At 39.8% G+C, this 22,014-nt stretch overlaps 3 protein-coding genes and 1 long non-coding RNA gene across 5 annotated transcripts in view; 1 reads left to right on the forward strand and 3 right to left on the reverse strand.

Annotated features, from left to right (window-relative positions):
- Positions 1–287: 287 nt before the first annotated feature.
- Positions 288–3,785, reverse strand: LOC144996831 (uncharacterized). Its single transcript, XR_013659634.1, has 3 exons — positions 3,646–3,785; positions 2,305–2,417; positions 288–417 (listed from the first exon to the last, which is right to left on the reverse strand). It is a non-coding gene; the product is annotated as an uncharacterized LOC144996831 (long non-coding RNA).
- A 955-nt stretch (positions 3,786–4,740) lies between these two features.
- Positions 4,741–9,486, forward strand: tekt1 (tektin 1). The gene is made up of 8 exons (XM_011482670.4): positions 4,741–4,881; positions 5,489–5,667; positions 5,739–5,904; positions 6,849–6,977; positions 7,065–7,211; positions 7,420–7,645; positions 9,014–9,210; positions 9,321–9,486. Exons 2-8 carry the CDS (start codon positions 5,511–5,513, stop codon positions 9,478–9,480), a joined length of 1,182 nt encoding a protein of 393 aa, XP_011480972.1. The 5' UTR covers positions 4,741–4,881; positions 5,489–5,510; the 3' UTR covers positions 9,481–9,486.
- Positions 9,487–10,221: 735 nt separating this feature from the next.
- xaf1 (XIAP associated factor 1) lies at positions 10,222–15,947 on the reverse strand. Its single transcript, XM_023961578.2, has 7 exons — positions 15,767–15,947; positions 14,732–14,867; positions 14,591–14,647; positions 11,437–11,650; positions 11,292–11,359; positions 10,438–10,650; positions 10,222–10,365 (listed from the first exon to the last, which is right to left on the reverse strand). Exons 1-7 carry the CDS (start codon positions 15,808–15,810, stop codon positions 10,321–10,323), a joined length of 777 nt encoding a protein of 258 aa, XP_023817346.1. The 5' UTR covers positions 15,811–15,947; the 3' UTR covers positions 10,222–10,320.
- A 1,247-nt stretch (positions 15,948–17,194) lies between these two features.
- Positions 17,195–22,014, reverse strand: part of ecel1 (endothelin converting enzyme-like 1) — a 55,584-nt gene continuing 50,764 nt past the window's right edge. For both annotated transcript variants that reach the window (XM_023961545.2, XM_023961543.2), the window contains exons 15-18: positions 20,943–21,008; positions 20,651–20,746; positions 18,494–18,570; positions 17,195–18,407 (exon numbers count right to left, since the gene is read on the reverse strand). In XM_023961545.2, the coding sequence (XP_023817313.1) occupies positions 18,308–18,407; positions 18,494–18,570; positions 20,651–20,746; positions 20,943–21,008 (339 nt within the window). In that variant the 3' untranslated portion in view covers positions 17,195–18,307. The remainder of the gene's footprint in view (positions 18,408–18,493; positions 18,571–20,650; positions 20,747–20,942; positions 21,009–22,014) is intronic.

Here is a 22,014-nt window from a genome sequence, read left to right on the forward strand (position 1 = left end):
AATAGGAAGTCCTTCAATTTAAAGCAGTGGATGAGCAGCAGTCCACGAAGGGGGTCCCGATTTATACTTTTCTGCTCCAGCAGTGGCCCCCTTCCTGCACGCCACTGGAATGGGGAGAAGGAAACTCAGCTGCAGTTCAACCAGGCCAGACAGTAGCCACGTTCGTGCTCACAAAACCAGTTACGTTCCTTTAAAGTCTGCTCCTGCTGCAGCGATCCTCCCCTGTGTCGGTCTCGGCACCTGCTCGTCTGGTGGTGCTGCTCCTGTTCGTCCCTCTGCTGCTTCCCCTCGCGCCCAGCTCAGTCAACTGTTCTCCTCTTTATAGACTCCTGTGTGCTTCAGGTGCGGCTCATCAGCAGGTGTCATGCATCACCAATCAGTCCATGCAAGAGTTCATGCAAAGAATCAAGGAATCCACTACAAAGTCATGCAACACAGAAACCCTCATAAATATTCAATAAAAACATGTGATAAGCCACCCGACATATGTTTACAGTTTTTGGTGCTCTTCAATGTTTCCCTTTCCCAGGGCCGGCCCTGGTCTTCTGGGGGCCCTAAGCGAAATTTAATTTGTGGGCCCTCCAACTGATCAGGAGCACCAAAAAAAACGCAACTGTTGTTGTAATATAAATGAGATCTCTCTATTAATACATTTGTGAATTATTGTTGCTGCCGAAGAATTGAATACAGTAAATTGCCTGCATGTTGGATGCACATTTAGTGGTGCAGAACAAATTTTAAATGCAAAGAAATAAATATGAATGACAAATGTATATAGATATATAGATCTATATTTTTTAATGTAACATTAGGCACTCAACAAATTACATTCACAAAACTCCAACTTATTAAAAACAGCAACTTAATACCAAATTATATAACGATAAAACAATCCAACATAAAGAACACAACAGCTCAATGAGGGGGATTTTGGAAAGTCATAGGCTGCCTTTACACTGCATGGTTCAAGTGACCCAATTCCGATTTTTTCCTCTCACGTGGCACAGATCGGATATGATCGGTGAATGTGTAAGCAGGACAAAGGCGCATGGATTCCGTTTTTCTCAGATCGGATACAGGCCTCTCTCATATGTGGAAATAAATCGGAAACGAATCGGATACGTGCATTTGCGTGTGCCATGTAAGCAGACAAATCGGATATTCCCCAGTAAATGCGAGTCGTACGTCAGTGACGTCAATTCAGGACACCACCAACTGAGATCACATGACTTATTAACCCTTGTGCCATCTTAGAAGACCCCACCCTTACACTGACGTGTTCTCCCTACCATGACAAAGGTGGATAAAGATGGAAAGATTTCATGTAATCCATGAACACCATTGAAGATCACAAATCATTGAAGAAAAAAGGTTCAGAGTACTGTCTAGTGGGTCTAGAAGACCCAACTCCCTATGTTAAAATGCCTAGGATAGCACGAGGGTTAAGGTGCTTTTGTGCGCTGATGTTGCTGTCAGCGTGTTACCTTTCAGCCTCAGGCTTCAGACCGTAGTTGGAAACTGCTGTCATGTCCGGTCCGGACGCAAACGGTAACTAATGAAGCGGGACACCGTTGCTAGAACAGGCTAGAAGCTGTTTATTTCTTTGGGGGGCGTGTATGATGGGGACCGTGTGTGTGTGTTAGCGCGCGCGTGCTTGCGTGTGTGTGTGTGTAAGGAGAGACAGTGAGTGTGAGCGCGGAGCGGGGGACTGTCAGAGAACCGTAAATTAAAAATAAGGTGTCTCCCCCAAAAGTTTTGGAGTCTTTCTTAGCCCACTCTGGAGGCTGAGGGTTCAGAACGGAAAGTGAACCCCGAGAAATCTCCTGTGCGTTTCTGACTACGGTTGGAAAAGAGAAGTCATCGCGCAGGAAAGGTTCAACACTTGGATCAAACTGTTAGTACAGCACGTCTGCAAACACTTCCTCATTCAAAACTCAGAGAGAGCCTAGCAACCCTCCCTTTTACTCCCCCGTGCATCCCCTCTGGAGCGCCCAAGGCAACGCCTCCTTCCGTCGCAGCTTTGCCTCCATGACAACCGCAATCACAAAAGTCTGATGGAGGTCCGCGGAATGCGGAAATACTGCTACGTAGTCCTCAGAATGTCTACGTTTGATAGTTTCAGCATTGTATAGTGTAAAAGCAAAAATCAGATACGGGTCACTTTTAAAAGATGATGTAAGCGGGTCGTCAAAAAAATCGGATATAGTCAGAAAATCGGATATGAGCATCAAGACCTGCAGTGTAAAGGCGGCCATAGTCTTTCTCAGTCTGAAAAGGACCTCTTTGCACCAAATCCATTCTTACTGGATCAGAGACTGTGGTTGGCCATCATTCATCTGGACCAACTGGATTTGAGGTGGTAGGTGGAATTTTGGATCCACTAGGCTCCTCTTCCATACACGCCTCTCTTGGAGCCTCTGGAACATAAGATACAGAACTTCAATAAAAGCAAACAGTGAAAAGTAAAACAGTCAAATGTTTTCCCTTTCAACGGTAGATGTGGTGACAGGAGTTTCTTCTGGAGCTAAAAAACAAAAATTATTATTATAAAATAATCAATGATAAAACTAATAAAATACCTAAAGCAGAATACTACTCCAACTACTATTCTACAACTCCATCGTAGAATACTACTAATAGTTTAGTGGCTCATTTAAATCTGTGTGCAGGTTTTTCACAAATTCATGATCTTTTTATATATTTATGAGAGATTTATTGTTTGATTGTATATTTGTATGAGGTCATATTTATTAATTTAATTATGAACAACTTGGGACTCCATACTCCTCAGCTGCTGTTTATGAACATAAGGGGATATGCAGACACTGTTTTTTTTATTACTTTACATGCTATAAAATTATCTTAGATGACATATTCAGTGATGACAAGAACATCTTGGGATGTGGACGCTGCATCACCTCCAATACTTTTGGAGAGCAGAAGAAACTGTTGGCTAAGACGGAACTGAGCAAAAACATCATTATTATGTAAAACCAAAACTGCAAAATACAAATAAGAAAAAAATGTACCCATTTATAAATAATAAATGTGAACAATAATTTGAGTATAAATGGAAATATAAGCATTTATACACGTCTTTATCAATTATTTTACGTTCATGATTTTTAAATTAGTACACTTATTTTGTTTATCATTTATAAATGAGAACATTTATTTCCTATGTATTTGGCAGTTTTGATTCTCCATATTTTATGCCAATGCAAGATTTTAAGACACATTCAATATTGAATAAGTCAGACTACCTGACCTGCTATAATAAATGGCTGTTTTTTTACTGACATAACCGGAAAATGCAGAACGCACTAAATAATATGCTAAATATGTGTTAGCAAAACAATGAAACAATACGATAACGTGAGTTATTTAAACATTTATCAGCCACCATACTATCATCATTATTTACTTTTCTCTGCTCTCAGCCGTTTTAGAAGGTCATGTCTGACCTCATCTTGGAAACTTGGGTATCAGAATTATTTTCGAGTTTTCCATTGGAAATAACGACAAACAGGGTCGTTTTATGTCCAATCTTTACCTCGGATCGATTAGTTTTTCACGTAAATTGCGCAGCTGCACAGAAATACTGGACAATGTAAAAAAGACGGCCCCAACATCCTCCAAACTTACCTTGTGATTGGTGTTGAAGTTCTTCATCTTTTTTCAGCTCCTGATGATAAAGTATCTTTGGCATGAAGTTCTCTTGTTGTCGCTTTGATCAGTGTGACAAAATGTGCTCGTTTTTTTCTTTTTCCCAACTTTATTGAAACAAAATGTGCTCGTAACTGTACAGTGTGCCAGGCTCAGATGCAATTATGTTGACCGATCGTTGCTAAGAGGGGCGTAACGTCCTTATTGGGGGGGGGGGGGGGGGGGGGGGTGTCACAAAAGTGCAGGCAACTTTATTTTGCACAACATTCACAGCGCACGTTGGTACGGAAATTCTATGAAATGGGTTGCCAGATTTGGGTCCTTCTTTGTTTTATTTTTTTTCGCTACCTCGGGGCCCTGGTAGTGACGGGGGCCCTACGCGGCTGCGTAATTCGCGTATAGGGAGGGCCGGCCATGCCCTTTCCCCTTTCCTATTTCCTATTTCTATTCAATTACAAAAGCACATTATATTATTTGGAGTAGTTTCTGGTGATAATCTATTTGATTTGACATTCAATACCTTATTAGTATCTGGGAAATTTTTCATTCACAAGTGCAAATTCTTAAAAACCAAACCATTATTCAATACATTTCTTAAAGAAATACGTTTATATTTTAAATCTCTGACATTGATGAAAAACAAAAATGCAATAAAACTGTGTATTTTCATTGAAGATCACATGCTGTATCACAATCCATAGTATTGTAAACTACAATTCTATATATTTTGTTTTATTTTTTTATTTTATTGTTTCTCTCTCTTTTTTGTGTGTTGTTATTATGTGTATGTTTAAAGTTCAAATTAAAAAAGGGAAACCCTGCAGCCAATCAGAATTCAGTATAAATGCAGACCATTTTTACAAAAAGAAAAAAAAAAATCTGCAAGGTTCTTTTATTTTCTCATCCTGAGGACAAATCATGTGATGCATGAAAATGACAACAATCCCACAAATCTCGTTTCTTTTTGCGTAATTATATTTTCTTTGGTTAAACGAGCTGACGGCTTCTGCCTCTACAAAAAATGAATCTCTGCGTAAGATTTGTTTATTTTCACATTTCCAAATATCTAGTAACCCTAATTTGTTAAAGTAGTTTAGTAGTTGTTTATTCGTGTTTTCGAGTGAAATCAACACGGAAACGCCCCGAGCGGAAGACGCGTGCCGGCTGTAACCATGGTAACGGTTTGTTGAACAAGCTAACGCTGCGTGGAAGGAGGTATGTTCCGGTTTATGTCTGATTCAAACTTTTTGTTAAGATAACATCAAATAGAAACTGTCATATCATGAGTAAAAAGAGTTTTTTTTCCACCTTTTATTTCTATGTTATGTAGGATTCTAGTTAGCTTTTTATGTTAAATGCTAATTGATTATATTTAGTTTGTAGCTAATGCATCCTAAGACTTAATCTAAAATATTTTAGTTTCAGAATAACTTCTAAAATTAAGTTCCAGATTTCAGTTTTCTGAGCTGCCCTACAGGAAGCCCTTGGGCTTTCTGATGACTGCTTTCATTTTTATTTTTCTCTTTATGTTTTAACTCTGTTCTTTGTTTCCATAAAAGTGAGATTCAAGTTTAAATCCATTTAAAAAAAAGGCAAAACAAAATCTAGTTTAAAAAGTTTATCCATTCCTGCTCTTTATTTATTTTCTTTCATCTTATTTTATTAGAAAAAACTCAACTCATAATCAACGATTGTTTTATAAAGAACATTAAAAAAAGGAGTTGGACACAGAGAAAAAGGCAGATTGTTTTACATGAAGGAGAAGAGCGTGTTGTCATTTATGAGGTTGCATTTTCATCTTTTCTTTCTGCCTGGACGACAGCGAGCGTGGAACCGTTTCGATAATGGACCGCACTCTCCAGAGCCATGAAGGTCTCAGTCCAGTAAATGTTGCTGGAACTCTGCACCAGTCTGAGCGTTTCAGAGCAGAATGCAAAGAGCTGATCAAGGAGACCAAACAAATCTGCAAACGCATGCAAGAGGACGAGAACCAACAGTTTGGTGAGTCAGAAAACACGTCAGACTGTCCACTGCATGTGGCTGGATGGTGACATTCTGTATCTGCTGCTCAGATCAGAAGCTCAGAAGAATCCAGTTCCTGAAGAAGGAGCTGGAGTTAAAGCTGGATGAAGTTAACTTGGAAATCGATGACCTGGTAGTTTTGCAGAGCAGAGTGACCAAGGCTCTGGATGCCTGCAAAGAACCTCTGGAGGTCACTGACCTTTGTATGAAGGAGCGGTAAGGAGGAGCAAAGGAAACCCAAACCAATGAATGAACGTTTATTATAGGTTTAATTAAAAGGGATCTGGCATATATATATTTACATCTTCATTACAATCATACAACAAACACCCATGTGGATCCACGCATGGAAAAATGTATTGGTACTTCTCTGTAAAATGAAAGGAACCCATATTCAAAGATTTAAACTGACAAAAGTAACAATAAATAAAAATAACTACAACAAAATTGACCAATTAAAGTTTTTCCCTGCTTTTGAATTTTTATTTAAAAGAATAAAATCAAATTAATGAAACACATGAAAAAAAATCCTTTTACAGTGATAACACTGATTTACAGTAGTCAGTGATTGTCTAAGATGATTTTTTTTCACCTGTCAACAGGTATTATGGTCCATTCCTCTTTACATGTCTGATATCATGCAGATAATATGTCTATAATAAAACAATACAGACAAGAAACAAATAAGTACATTCAAATAAAGCACTGAAAAGAGTGGTTAGAAAACAGGATGTGAGGGAGTTAGAATTAATCCTGTCAAAAGTTATCACAGTGGGTGAAAAAAAAACATTCCAATAAAAAAGTTAAAATCAATCCAAAAATTAAAAAAACAGAGATCTTAAAAAAAATATGGTTACATTGTTTTGTATTCAAAAAAACTTCACTGCTGTTATATTTGTCTTAAAATGTGTCAGGCCTTAATTTAGCAGCTGTGCCATAGTATTTTTACGCTTTAATTTAATCTTGAGTCATTCTTTCTACATTTTTGTTTTAATCTTTGATTTAAATAAAAGCATTTCAGTATGTGTTTTAATATTTTTAAGAAGTAGAAGATAAAAATTATATAGATGCACTGCAATGATGGAGAGCAGTTAGGTTAACTCAAACTATGAGCTGGTAACTTGGATTTGTTAAATAGATTTAGTTTGTTTTTATTGCAGACTGAAACGACCCAACTCTGAGAGGTTTCATGATGAGGTGGATGGTGAGCTGCTGAAGGAGAGTGAAGGTCTGAAGAGAGTGGAGTCTCTTCTGCAGCGTGTGACGGAGCAGATCTCTGAGCAGCTCCGGTAAATCCTGAGAGTAAAATCATTTTGTGCTGAATTTCATTCAAATACTCATTGGAGTTACACTGGTTCTGTTCTGTTCAAATCCAGACTGAACCGATCTGCAAAATATGGCATAGAGAAGGACCTGAAGGAGAAATCTGAGGCTCAGAACGTCGACAACTTCTGCACATTAATGGCCACCCTTTCTATGAGTCACCGCCACAGACCCAAAACCCACTCCACACCAGAACCAAGGTGACCACTCTCAGTTTTCCCCAGGGGGTCTTGATGTACTTCAGTGTTTGAAGGAGTTAGGCTTTTTTAGGGAAACTCTGCGTCCTGTTCTTGATAAGGAGGTTCTGGAGTCTTTCTGAGCAGGGCTGAAAGGTTCTCTTCAAGCTTTCTGCAAATAACCATTAAGTTTAGACATTTAAAAACGTAGTCGCTTGTTTATGTTCCTCAGCTCAGTGCTGACCCTGGATCAGTGGGAGAACATCTCATACGCCAACATGGCCAAGGCGGAGCAGCAGAAGACCAACTCCAGGTCTCTTCAGGTTCTGGTCCAGTCTGTGCTGGACCAAACAGCTGCTGACATGCAAAAACAGGTCCAGGCCACGACAACTGCAATCCAGCTAAACGTTCAGAAAATGAAGAATGCTAAAAACCAGATGGAGGATGAACTGGTCAAGGTACAGAGTTTATACGTAGCAAATCTATAGTGAAGATGTTGACTCTGATTTCTTTCTCCAATGGGAGAAATCTAACCTTCATCCTGAAGGAGGATCAGAGCCATCAGGGGTTACAAATGGTCAAAAAAGTCTATTAAAATTGAAATAAATGATCAAAATGGTGCAAAGGTGGAGTGGTCGGCCTCTGTTCGGAAGAGCGTGGGTTCAGTTCCAGCCCTGTCCACCCAAGTGTCAAAATCCCTTTGGGCAAGACACTGACCCCACCTTGCTCCCGGTAGTAATGGATGGTGCCAGCGTTTGGTAGCAGAGTGTGAATGTTTCTGGGTGAATGGGACTGTGAATGCAAAGCGCTTTGAGCCATCCGAGAAGATAGCAAAGCTCTGTATAAATACAGTGATGGACAAAATTGTTGGTACCCCTCAATTAAAGAAAGAAAGTCCACAATGCTCACTGAAATGACTTGAAACGTTCAAAAGTAACAAGTACATTAAAATTCTTTGACAATTAAATAATCAAAATCAGCCATTACTTTTGAGTTGTTGATTAACAGAATTATTAAAAAAAAAACTAATGAAATAGGGCTGGACAAAAATGATGGTACCTCCATAAAAGACTGAGAACTAATTGTCCAGGGGGTCATGATGAGCTCAGGTATGTCCTTTAATTGACATCACAGCTGTTTTCAAACCCATAATCAGTCAGTCTGCCTATTTAAAGAGAGACAAATAGTCACATTGCTGTTTGGTGAAACGGTGTGTACCACACTGAATATGGACAACAGAAAGTGAAAGAGAGAATTGTACCAGGACATTAGAAACAAAATTATAGACAAACATTGTAAAGGTAAAGGCTATAAAACCATCTCTAAGCAGCTTCAAGCTCCTGTGACGACAGCGGCACATATTATTCAGAAGTTTAAGACCCACGGGACAGAAAAATTGGGAGAAGTACCATTTGCCAGAATGTTGAAGGATTAATTCTTGTTTGTTTTTTTTGAGCGGTTGGGAATTTTTTTTGCAGTTTTATTTTCAATTCAAATGTATTTAACAAATTCTTGTTGGTACTTTGCAAAACACAGCAGTTGGTGGTCAGTAACTCTTTTAGATAAGATTAGATTTTTGTGCTCCATATAGGTTTTCACTACAATAAAACAGGTTTTTAAGCAGTTTTCAGCCCTGAATAAATCTAAAACTGCCACATGACAAAACAACTTTCCATTAAAGATTTTACATGTTTATAATAAAAGGAGGAGAAAGCCATTTACAGGCTAGTACTAGAACCATAGTAATGTTTATGTCTGTACGTGTAATTCTATGTATTTTAGTTGAATGTTCTAAATTCTTGGTGTCAAACTCGCTCTATTTCTAGATTCAGTCAGAGATCAGCAGCCAGAGGAAAACCAGAGAAGATCTTCGAGTTGCTGTTGCAGAGAATGAGGAGTTTTTGAGTTTGACTCAGGCGAGGCTGGCTTTGCGCCATGAGAGGCCCGGAAAAGAGCAGTGGCGAGATCCAGCCCAGCGTAAACTCCTCGCCGATGTCCAGAAGATCACAGAGCACATCAAGCAGTAAGGCTGGCTGAGAGTTTTCCTTAAGCAGAACCTACAGATGAGTGACTCCAGAATGGAGATGTTAGCATGCACCTTAAATGTTCTGTTTCTTCCCTTCATGCTGTCAGACTGCAACAGGAAGTAGACCGCTCCGAGGATGAGGAGAGGCGTCTGCTTAACTGGAAGCTGAGGCTGCAGGAAAGCATCGACAGCAAAGCTAACTGTCTGTACATTGATGAGGTTGTGTGCATGCAGCGCAGGGAGGCAGTGATCATACAAAACTTCTGAACAGAACTTTCATTCATTCATTCTTTTTCTAACCGGTTGTTCCCTTTCTGGGTCACGGGGCTGCTGGAGCCTATCCTGCCACTTGTGGGCGAAGGCAGGGGACATCCTGTACAGGTCGCCAGTCTGTCGCAGGGCCACATATCACACATCCATGCACACTCTCACTCCTAGGGGCCATTTCGAGTAATCAATTAACCTACATAGCGTGTTTTTGGATGGTGGGAGGAAGCCAAAACATGCAAACTCCACACAGAAAGGTCCCCCATTGAACCGGGGGCCTTCTTGCATTGAGGCAAGAGCGCCAACCACTACGCCACCATGCAGCCGTGAAAAGAACATTATTTAAAAAAAAAAACATCATCATTTTATTTGACAGATTTTTATTTTACTACTGAGTGAATCAAACTTCTGTAGTTGTTCACCTTTCTGCATGTCCCCCCAGGGGGTCGCCATAACGAATCAGCTTCCACTGTGTCCCACATTTGGTTTGGCAGAGATTTTTACGCCGGATGCCCTTCCTGACACAACCCTGTATTGTATCCCTGTATTTTGATTTTTTTATATATTCAAATCGTTGGGAATTAAGAGCTAATAAAAAAAAACAGTTTGAAAAAGCTCTGTTTGGACGTAGAATCTGCGATGGAAGGGCTTAAGTATCCCTGCTCTGCTCCATTCTGATGCAAATATGCATCAAACCACTTCTGCTCCCTACTTAATTTAGCATCAACTTGTAAGCAAAAACACACTCTAGGTGATTTTTATTTTTTTTTCCTAGCTGGAAATAAATACAGGCATCGAGGGGTTAAAGCTGGAGGCAGCAGATCCACTTGGAGTTCTTCTTTAACTCTTTCTGCCTTTAAGGAGCACATTAGTTTGACATCTCACCTGCAAACACACAGAGCAAAAACTTCTTAGCAATAGAAAGGCTTGACACTAAGAGGTTCATGCTAGATTTACCTCATGCCAGTGCAGCGTTCTGACAGGTAAGGCCAGGAGACAATGAGGGCAGGTGCTGATCTGATCTGGATCTTCTCTGTCATCCTGAGAACCATGGCTGTGGGAGTTTGAGGAAGCTGCTGCCTCGGCCGCACGTTTCCAGGAGAAATAATAATCCTTCTCTTCCACCTTTTCTTTTTCATAATCCTTTACGGTTCCTGAGAAACGCTTCAGCTTAGGAAAGGCACAAGCACAGGAATTAGCCTCCATATTTACTCCATAAATGTTATGTTTGAAAAAGTGTAAACCTGCTCTGCTTTAGATCAAATAAACTAACAGCTAAGAAGTCTATGACATAAAGAAATACTGCTGGATCAACAACACCCAGAACTGATGCTCGGATATGCAAACCTCCAGTACTCTTCATAACAAAAACACTAATTTGAAACATTAATGTGAGGTTCTGGACACAGTTCATTCTTCTCTCTGTGACGACAAACGTCTTCAAAGTTTCCCTAACATCAAACACAAATTTGTCCTGAAAAATAATCCTGGATTCAAGTTTAAACCTCGGCTCCACAAACCCAGGTTTTTTATTTAAACTTTGGAGATTTCTATTTAAGATGATGATGATGATTGTGGCTATAGAAGACAGATTTACAGTTTCCACTTTGATGAAATGATTCTGTTTTTCATTTCTTAAATTGGCTTTCATCCAATGTTCTCACACCACCTAGAGGACTATCAGGGTCTTTCGAATGTGTCTGATTGTTCGCTTGATTTTATTTTGTTCCTTTACTTCAAAAAGATTTTAAACATTGAGGACAAATAGGTGACCCCCGAAACTGTGACGTTAAAACAAATAGAGAAAACACCTCATGTTCTTCTGTGTCTTCAGCTGAAAATGAGCTCATCCCTCTGCAAAAGTCCCCTGTTCCTCCATCTGTAGAGAGAAGGAAATAAGTTCTTTCCTGGAGGAGCAGTGGTTGGGCTTGGTGCTGCTTAAGGTCTTCTTCTAACCTGTGTCTTGCACATCACTGGCAGCTGGGCGGTTCCCTCTGGTCGAGCATGTGAAGCTGTGATCCTGCAGGTCTCTCAGTTTGACGTAGCAGCTGCAGTCGCTGCAGAGCTCCGTGCGACTCCCACAGACCAGAAGGTGCTCGTCCAGCTCCCTGAAGCAGACCTCCAGCTCGCAGATTGGACAGCTCTGCAGCCGTTCGAGGCATTCGTCAGACTGAAAGACAAAAAACAGACATGAAATCCACCTGGAACTAAGAACTTACACCTGAGTTATAATGTGACATCAGGTGAAGGAAATCGTAGTAATGAGTCCCCTCAAAGCCCACCACAGAAAAACTTAGATTTCTTTTTGTCTGAGCTGACATCTGTCTTAACTGCATAACTAGGATGAGCTCCATGAACCTGCTTATGATGAAGTCGGTAAAAGATGATGGACCTTTAGTGCTTGGACATGAAATCAGTCAAAAGCTGTAACAGTTAGAGCTTCAGTCAGAAAATTATTTTTTTTTGTTTTTTTTTCTTTAAATACCAACTGTGATAAACATATTTTTTTTGGTGTTTTGAACATGTTCTTGTGGCATTTTCTCTGTGAATGGAGGACATATGTTAGGATAATTAAGTTCGAAATAGCATTTCTGAGTACCGGTATTCCTTTGTTTAAATTGCTGTGAATCCGGAACAGATGAAAAAATGCAGTTAAAAAAAAACGTGTAATTGTCACATAAAAAAAGACACAGAGTGGGTAACAAGCTCATTGCTCCACTCAATTCTGATGCTTCCACTTCCAGATAATTGGATCCATGTACGTCTTTGTTTTCTTCGTCTGAGCTGGAATCTGGCTCAAAACTGTACAGCTTGATAGCTCCAATATTGCTCACCATTTTTGTTGCAGTAGTAATGTTAGGTTGGGGGTGTGAGGGGCTGTAAGCTAGCGGGAGAGGGTGGCCGAATCGAAAATTCTTCCTCTATGCCTCCGGCTGCCCCCTATCCCTCCGATTTTAGGGGCATTTGGTGGGATAGTGGTGTCTGAAATAGTAGATTTTTTGAATGGGAAACCTTCGCGGCCGCGACGGTAATTCTCGTCACGCTGTGCCACGGAGGAAAATGCATTTCTTCACGGGGTTGTGCTCAATGACTTCATGAATCCACTGTGTTCTGAAGATAAAATTTTTTAAATTTTATTTAAACAATTAATTTAAATAAATTTTATTTGCAAAAATTGTTCAAAAGCAATGCATTGTGGTCTATATTCGCCAATCTAGTGAACATGGATGCACATTGGTTTTTCGGCAAACAACGCAGGTTTTTTTTTTTTTTATTTTGGCGAAAAAATATTTCCCCCATGAAGTCCCTATGTTCTTCAGACCAGTGTGTGCTACTGGTTCAGAGAACCAAATGCAGGTTCTGGGAGGACTGCACGTTTGCAGTGTTGGCTTCTAATCTCTGGAATAAACTGCCCCCAGCTATTAGAGAGGCTACCTTCTTGGAGAGTTTTAAAGCTAGACTGTTCCTCCACAACCATGCCCTAGCATCTGCTTAACGGACCTTTTATTATATTCTTAATTCATGTGTAACCTTTGTGCTATCCTAGCCACTATAATATTTGGAGTTGGGTCATCTAGACCCACTAGACAGTGCGCTGAACCTTTTTTCTTCAATGATTTGTGATCTTCACTGGTGTCCATGGATTACATGAAATCTTTCCACCTTTATCCACCTTTGTCATGGTCGGGAGAACACGCCAATGTAAGGGTGGGGTCATCTAAGATAGCACAAGGGTTAATAGTTTTTATCCTTTTTTATGTTTTATCATTGTATTAATTATTGGTTTGACATTGTGTTCAGCCCTTTGGGCCTCATTGGATGGTGGTGGAAGGTTCTCAATAAATGAAATGAAATAAATAACCCTTCTGTTTACCTTTAAAACCATCTGCATCTTGGGGTTTCTTGAAAGGCACTTATTAAATAAAATGCGTTATAATTATTATTATTTGGCTGGGTGTAGGACTGGTGCACAGGAAACCTGGGTTCCCTTCCCAGGGGTGCAATGAGCTAAATCCAGTGTGGGACTCTTTACGCTGCTGCCTGTCTGGGTCTCTCTGTGCCTTGAAAATACAGGGTTGTGTCAGAAAGGGTATAACCACCTGTGCGAATCACTGAAAGCTGATTTGCTGTGGTGACCCCTTACGGGATAAGCCGAAAGGTGAACAACATTATTATTATTATTATTTCAGTTAAAGTGAAAGTATGAGAATGATATATAAAAAAGAAGACAGCCAGAATCACAAACACTACAATTCTGTTAAAGGGTGGTGAGTAAAGGGACCTTGATGCTCAAAGTGTTCTTTTAGACGACGCTTGCTTCTACAGGAAGGACTGGAGGACCAACTTTCAGCTTCGGTCCACAGAAATGAACATCCAGGCTAAACACAAACTAGTTTTTGACTAAAGAAATAACAAACAAAAAAACTCTGGAGAACCTGAAGGTGAAAAGAATAAAAAACACATGTAACCTGATGAAAGCGGCATTAAAATACTCCTTTAGCTTTAACAACAAAAATACAGAAAGCTGATGTATCTGTGAGAAAACATGGGGAAACTCAGAGTGTGATTTGAACAAATCCAACAGGAAAACGTTGATCAGTAATTTCAATTAAACTATCATCTTGCAAAAGAGAAATTCATCCCTCATGGGAGGTCAAAGGAAAACCAAGTTACCAGTCACCGATCACTAAATAACCCAAACAAACAAAGTAAATGGATAAAACCATAAAAAAATAATTGATCCATTAATCAAAAATGATCCATTCAAGATTTATTAAAATGGAGATCGGTGAATGGCCCTCCAGCAGGAAAAAAAAAAAGATTTAGTTTGTAAACAAACAATGCTGTGAATTTCTCATAATCTCACTGCTTTCTACAGTTTTCTCAGCAAATCTGTTTCAAAACAAGAGTAACAGAAACATACAGTGTAGTGTATTACTCTGAGAGTATCAGCTTTATTTCATAAAATAAATGCGTTACTGTACTACAAATTACTTTTGTAATGCGTTACTTCCAACATAATTGCTGAAAACTTTCATTTGTGGGGGTAAGGTGATCCCTCAGCCCCCACAGGCGTCTTTGGAGGAGCCAGGTCGTGCAGGTGACTCACCTGATGCTCTGACAGGTGGCGCCGCTCCATCTTCGTGCGGCACTTGGAGCATTTTACCTTTAAACAATTTCACAACAAACAATTGTAACAGACGGCATGATGGTGTGTGACGCACGTGCCGGTGAACGAGCGCGCGCGCACCTGTGCGTGTTGTTCATCCTTGTGTCGGGCCAACTGATCCCTGGGGACCGGTTCGGCGCAGTCGGGACACAGGCACAGGAACCGGCGGCAGTGGCTCTCGTGCAGAGCGAAGTTGGGCTCGGCAACGTCCCTGTGGCTTTCAAAATAAAAGTCCGGCAGTGACAGTTAGGAAAGTGCGCCCCTGCTCGGCGCTGCAGGTCACAGCAAAAGATCACAGTGACTGTTATCGATCGATCGATCACTCTGATCTATGACAGGGGTCGGCAACCTTTACCACTCAGAGAGCCATCTGATCTGGACCAATTTCCCTCCGACATAAACAGGGAGCGGAGCCGCAACACCCTTGCACGCTCACATTCACAGCTATGGACAATTTGGATTGACCAATTAACCTATGAAGCATGTTTTTGGACGGCCGGAGTCCCCGGAGAACATGCAAACTCCACACAGGAAGGTTGTTCTGTTTCAGGTCCCCTAGCGGGGATTTGAACCAGGGGCCTTGGTGTGAGGCAAGAGCGCCAACCACTGCGCCACAAAATGTCTACATAAGATTTTTTCTAAAACCTAAAACTCAGCCCGTTAGTTGTTTTTAAAAAAAATCAATTTTATAAACCTTCCCTGTTTACTGCTTTCCGACAGTAGTCGTCAGACGACCCGGAGAGGTTCTGCATGATGAGGATTTATACACTTCTCATTCAACATGTACTGTCTTTTAGAAGAACTTTCCGTCCCATAACCAACAGACTCTGGTCCGCGTTCACAGCCGCAGACACGCCCCCTACGCGCGTCCACGCTGCTCTCTTCCTCCTTCCCGGTCACACATGTTAAAGGCACCACGACAATCTTGACCATAATAGTTATTTTACAAAACCACAGAGAGCCGCAGCACAGGGAGGAAAGTCCCGATCTATGATCATCAGTATCGATGTTAATCCAACCTGATTTACGTAAACACATATCAAACCTAATACATCTGATCATGTTGATCGTTTCGACTTTAGAAATAAACTCGTGCAAATATTAACTTAACCTTACCAATGTCCGCACGTGCGCGTCGCTTCCTCCTCCCTGTTTTCCATTAATTTAAATGTTTGTTTGAAGAAGCTGAAAAGGCAGCAGAGATATTTTCCCACTTTAGCTAAACAGAAAGTGAAATGATTTTATAAATACTCTATACTTTGTAGATGTCGATAGGTTCCTTGTGTCTCGTGGCCTTTTTGGTGCATTGTGGGACTTGTTGTAAATTATGACTACAACGAAAAGACGTAAAAGAGAAATTTAGTCCACTTATTAAAAACATTTTTTTTGCTACTTATTGAAGCAAACATTTGGAACAAAGGCTCTAATAGCCTATGTGAAAGTAGAAAATAGTAAATGAATGAAATGCCTATCAGATTCTGTGATGAAATTTAAAATCCAAATTTTGAAAACAAACCAAAAATTAACCATTGATTCAACCATTCATTCAAAATTTATGAAAAAACAAATCTAAAAAAGTAACAGAAAAACAATGTTGTCAAACTCGTCTGTTTATGCCAGTGTTTATTTTATTTATTTTTCTTCAGTTTGTCAATGTTAAGGAGTGTCTTGTTAAACACTTATTGTTCAGGAATGCATAGGCTATGCGTTATGTAAGGGTCTGTGCTGCTTTTAACAAACAGAATGTTTGGTTGTGCGTCTTTGTTTCCAGATTTATCTTTTATTTATAATTCAATAGTTTCATTTACAGTTTTTCTCTTTTAATCTCATTCCCCATGTTTCAAGTTACTGTAAAATGACAATTTTCAATCTACTTTTTCCCAAAAGGAAGAAAAAGAACTTTATTTCAAAAGCTGCTGTTAACAAAATTAAACATTTTTTTTATTTGATGTATTTCTCTGTATTCATATTCTTTAATGAGTCAGCATTAGATTTGATGAAAGCTCTTCAAATAGTTTAATAAAGACTAAATATTTTGAGTCAAAGTAAAGGACATACTTCTTTAATTTGTAGGATAATTTTTCAGCCAAACCTGAAACTGTACTCGTAACTCATCTTCTTGAAAATTAGGATGAAAAATGTAATTTAATTTAATTTTCTGAATTTGCACTGAAAAAATGATTAAAAACTCTATAAATAGATGTTAAAAGCGGAGCAACTATATTAAAACAAAACACAACAGCAGTGGGATTATATTTGCTTCTTTCCACATCTTTTAAAGCAATTAGTCAAGATCTATTTGACAAATGTAATATATAATGGATTCAGTGCATCATGTACTACATTTAACTTCTTTTTCTTGGTTAGTTGGCAGATCTTCATAGAGGAACCTTTTTTTTTCCCTCATCCGATCCTGGCTGTTCTGCTTCTCATTGGAGGGCATTTGTTTATGACACAGTTTGTTCCTGGATGTGTTGATGCTGGCTGGGCTGTGCAGTGAGAGGTGGACGCTCCACTGGGTTGAAGTGATGCAGGAACATCATGGAACATCATGTCAGCACAGAGACTGAACCGTTGCGTTTATTCAAACATCAAACAGCGACCAACAGGGAGGAGGAGGAGACAGCAGCGGAAGTGAGACTGATTTGTTTGTGGAATTTTATCCATTTTTATCAATCAGAATCTGATGGATAGAAACATGCACTTACTTCAACAACACCTGAGGAAGCTCTCCAAATGTTTAAAAAAAAAAAAAAAAACTCATTATCACAACAGATTCTTTCTTCCAAAGTAAAGTATTTTACCTGTCACCCTATAAAAATCTATGACTCTCCTTTAATAGGTTCACTTTACTGAACAGAATGTTCTGTAATAAGGGGTTTAGTGATGAATATGAGCTCCAACATCTTGATTGTTGAGTTCTCGCTTCTTCAATGATGTTAATTCTTCTGTTTCCGAGAGAAAGGATTGGTTCATTCTGCGGCGCCACGTTTTCCTCTGTGATTCCAGGGAATAAAAACCGTTCCTCCTCCATATTTTCAGAGTTTGGAGGATCTTATGCGTCTTTGAAGGAGCAGACAATCCTGAAGATCCTCTGTTCGGTGCCGCACTGTGATGTTGTTTTTCAAAATAGGACAAATCTTAAAAACCTTACAAACATTCAAAGATGCAGGCAGACAACACAACAGTCAGAACAGGAACCATTGCCTTCTGCAGCCACAAGAGGGCAGCACTGGAACACAAGTCCATCCCAAAAAACCCAAAGGGCACAGCTGGCATGAAATAGGAAAGTTTTTCTAATTTTAGACATTTAAATTTCATTTTTATTCAATGCTTTAAAGAAAATTAAACAACTAAGAATCCTGCTCATGATTATGAATATATTTTAAATATAAAAATAGATTTTAACACAAATCTAAACTTACAAATATATAAATAATGAAATACCAAATGAATGATCATCCATGCTTCTGTAATCAAACTGGTGTATAAATGACCATCCTGACTAAATGCATGACAGCAGTCACTGGTGGAGTCTGAACGGGACACAGTTTTGCTTCCAGGGGCTTTGTAGGACATTGCAGAGAAGGATCCAGAAGTGACAGTAAACTTTTGGACGCCAGCATGAAAACTGAGGGTCATCAAGTGCAGCAGAATTCACCAGACAGAGCATTTACTGGCAGGATTCATGGGAGAATCCTTCGGACAATGGAAAACTCGGGAAAACTCGTCAAACTGGGAAACGCTGCCGATCACCCTGCAGGAACACAAAAATATCAAACCCAAGTCCTCACCGATCACAGTGATTTGGAGATGAATCCCGTCATGCATAAATGTTTGTACCTGTAGTGCTCTGGAGCGTGTTTGTCAGTCAGCAGCTGCAAGTAGATTGACTGAGATCGTCTCTTCATACACCAGTTCTGAAAACAAGGACACAACTCAGACGGAAAAGACCAAAAACCACCGTCACAGAAACATCACAGAAAATGATTCAGTCCTCGACCGAAAGACCAGACCAGATTGGTTTCTACATTCACAGTTAGACTGAAAACATTCCTCTTTGGACAGGCTTATTATCAGACTAGTTAGTATTCAGAGATTATTTAATTTAATGTCAATCTGTTTAAATTAAACTTAATAACAATAACTATTTGTTTTAAAGGCTGCTAGAAGTTGAAGCTGGGGTAACTATGGTGCTCTGGGGTTCTGTCCTCTTTTCTCATCTACTTCTACCCTTTCTCTCCTCTATTTTTGATCATAATTCATCATTTAGTTCTCCATGCCTCTGTTTGGTACAGTGCGATTCATGTATTGTCCCTCTTTCCCTCTCCCCTCCTGGGGAGTGGGAGTGCTTCCAGACTCCAGTTGGCTCATCCGTGCTCCTGTTCCTGACCGAGTACCTCGCCTTTGCTCCTGCTCCTACACCTGGCTGTGGATCCTGTCTCCGGCTCATCTCTGGCTCTTCTCTGCTCTGTACCTGACTGTGTACCGATCTCTGCTCTGTTCCTGATCGTTTACCTCGTCTCTGCTTCTGCTCTTACACCTGGCTGTGGTTCCTGTCTCCGGCTCGACTCGCGCCTTTGACTATCCCCACAACCACAGCTGGATGAAGCTCGTCTGCTGGACTTTTACATATGTAGTTGTAGATTTAGATAAGTTAATTCTTCTCTAAGAGTTCTGGTAAATCGCCTGTCCGTCCTGGGGGAGGATCCCTCCTTCATCTGGGCACCCCTGAGGTTTCTTCGTTTTTTTCCGGAATCCGGTTTTTTAGGAGATTTTCCTTACCGCGAAGGGGGGTCTAAGGGCAGGGATGCCAGTATAGTTTAGTCAGTTTGTTAGTTCATTTTAGTATTTTCCTATTGAACTCTTTGTATTCATGATCCTTTTGAGTTCATGTTTTACTTCGAAGCCCATCGAGACGACTGTTGTTGTGATTTTGGGCTATACAAATAAAATTGAATTGAATTGAATTGAATTTCACAATTCTTGTTTCTAACTGCACCTTTGAGTATAAAAACGTTACCCCCACCGCATACTCACACCTAGTATTCTGTAAAAATAAGTTTTTGGCACACATGCTATGAAAGACAACAAAATATGTTTATGAAGATGCACACTCTTTTCAAATGTTGCATTGGTGTTCTGCCTGAGCAATATAGCTGCAAAGCATTTTGGGAATCTCTGACAGATCTGTGAATCTTTCATTTCCCTGAAGGTGAATGCCTCTGTACATGTTTTTCCTCTGTCCTTCCCTTTCATCTGAAGATGTCTTCAACTCCAGACACAAGATTAAACACATGATCATAAAGAACTCCAAAAACGGATGCAATCGGCCTTGATCCTCAAGAGGTCTCTATGTGAGTGTGTTCTCTGGTTTTAGCTGAAATCCGAGCTCAAATAAGCGACAGAATCTGCATCAAACTGAGCTCAAATGTGTCGGATGTCTAAACAAAAGCATGTTGACGTATCCCTGCGTGCTTGGTCATTCATTGGCGGAAGTTTATTAAAACACGGTACATTGATCAATACGTTTAAAATCCCTGGTGTCAGAAAAAAAAAAGTTAGATTATTAATAAGTGACTTGTCTGTTGGCCTGCTGTGAACTTTCAGGGGATTGACTGTATTCAATTCAGTGGAAGTTGGAAAAAGCCTTAAGCCTTTTATTCCGACGTGGATTAAATGTAGAGTGAAAGTGAGCTCCTGATTTTCGCAGCACTTTCCTGTGGTAAGAGTTTAAAAAAATCCCTTTGTGCTTCCTTCCAAAGCACCTTCACATTTTTCCAAAATTACATGAAGTTAGGATTTAAATAAAACCTATACCCTTTATTGATCAGGGGTGGTTTAATTCTGTGGTTAATACATCATCAGGTTTGCTTAACAGGATGTTCATCCATCAAGGGATGCTGATTCGGTTTCAACCTCACCTGCTCTCTGTGATCAGTTGCTGCAGCTAAAAGGAGTTCATATGTAAATGTAATGAAAAAATGAAATGAGTCCTACCTGTGCAAAAGCGATGAAGAGCAGCTGCTCGTGAGTGTATTTGAGGCCGGGGAGCGGCCTCTCTGGGCCGTGTTCCCGAACCCACTTCTGATATGCCTGACAGGAGGGAAGAGAGGCAAAAGTAACAATGCTTTATTTTTGAAAAGTGACTTTAATAAAATAGATTTTTAAGTTCAGGAGAAATTGTTGAGATGATTCCTGGATCAAACTCAGAGTTTGGTGACAAGAAAAAACCCCAAAGTTCTGCTCTTTATGTTTCCACTAAATACAAGAGGAATCATGGAATACTTACAGAGTACGCCAGCTTCAGCCCTCCCATATCTGCGATGTTCTCTCCCAGAGTCAGACGGCCATTGACCTACACACATGTACACACACATACAAACGAACACACATAGACATACATTTCGATTTAGTGTGTAAACCAGCTATCCTGGTTGCGTTCAGCTCAGTATCAGTTTAAATGTGAGCCGGATTTGGTTTATATCTTTACTCATTTGTCTTTGTTCAGAGGAGCTAGAAATAAACCAATGAATCTTGAACTCATTTTGAGTTTTGGTAAATAACTATTTACTTGTACTTTTTGTTAACCAATCCCCTGATTGTGCTTTCCTGGTTTTTACTGTTGAAACAAGTGTTTCTTCAAGTCACCTGAACAGAACTGAGCGATCTCCACAAATGCAGCTTTCATGCAGAATGCATATTTGGGTTTATGTTCAGTGGGTCAATACATAATCTTGGTCCAAACATTTTTTGGACACAGACATCTTTGCTTAGATGTTGGTTGTGTTTCAGAGGTTCAAAAGAACACTTAAAAAAACAGAAGCTATAAAAGTCATGCACAGTGTGTGCATGTATTCTAGCTGCTGCCGCTTTTTAACATGCACAGTTGGCATCTCCATTAACGCTTATTTTTGTGGAGCTGAATGTCAGTTGTGTGACTTTAAAAGGGCAAATCTAGAAGTTTCTCTGTGTTTAGAAGTTCACTGTAAAACTCGTCCTTCTAAAAAAAATATAACAAGGGATTTGGAGGAAGTGGTCTGGGCATCAGCTTAGACTGCTGCCCCCGCAACCTGGAAGAAGATGGATGGATGGAAAATAACAAGAGGAATGTTTGAGCAGAATTTCTTAAAATAAGGAATAATATCCTGCCTTTTAAGACAAAATTAAATCTTGAAATTAGCTACAAACATTCATATTCAGGCATACAGTATTAGTCTGGTAACTGGAAATATCTGTTGAAAAAAATGTGCATTGCTGAAAAAATGTTCTATATCTTTAAAATATGTATTTTTTTCTGTCGCTTCCCATCGTATTTTAAGGGCTAGACTAGTCCAGCTATCCTTATAGACCAATATCCTTAA

The sequence above is a fragment of the Oryzias latipes genome, chromosome 13 (genome assembly GCF_053564925.1).
Source record: "Oryzias latipes strain Hd-rR chromosome 13, Olatipes_Hd-rR_3.1".
In the NCBI taxonomy this organism is placed as follows: Eukaryota; Metazoa; Chordata; class Actinopteri; order Beloniformes; family Adrianichthyidae; genus Oryzias; species Oryzias latipes.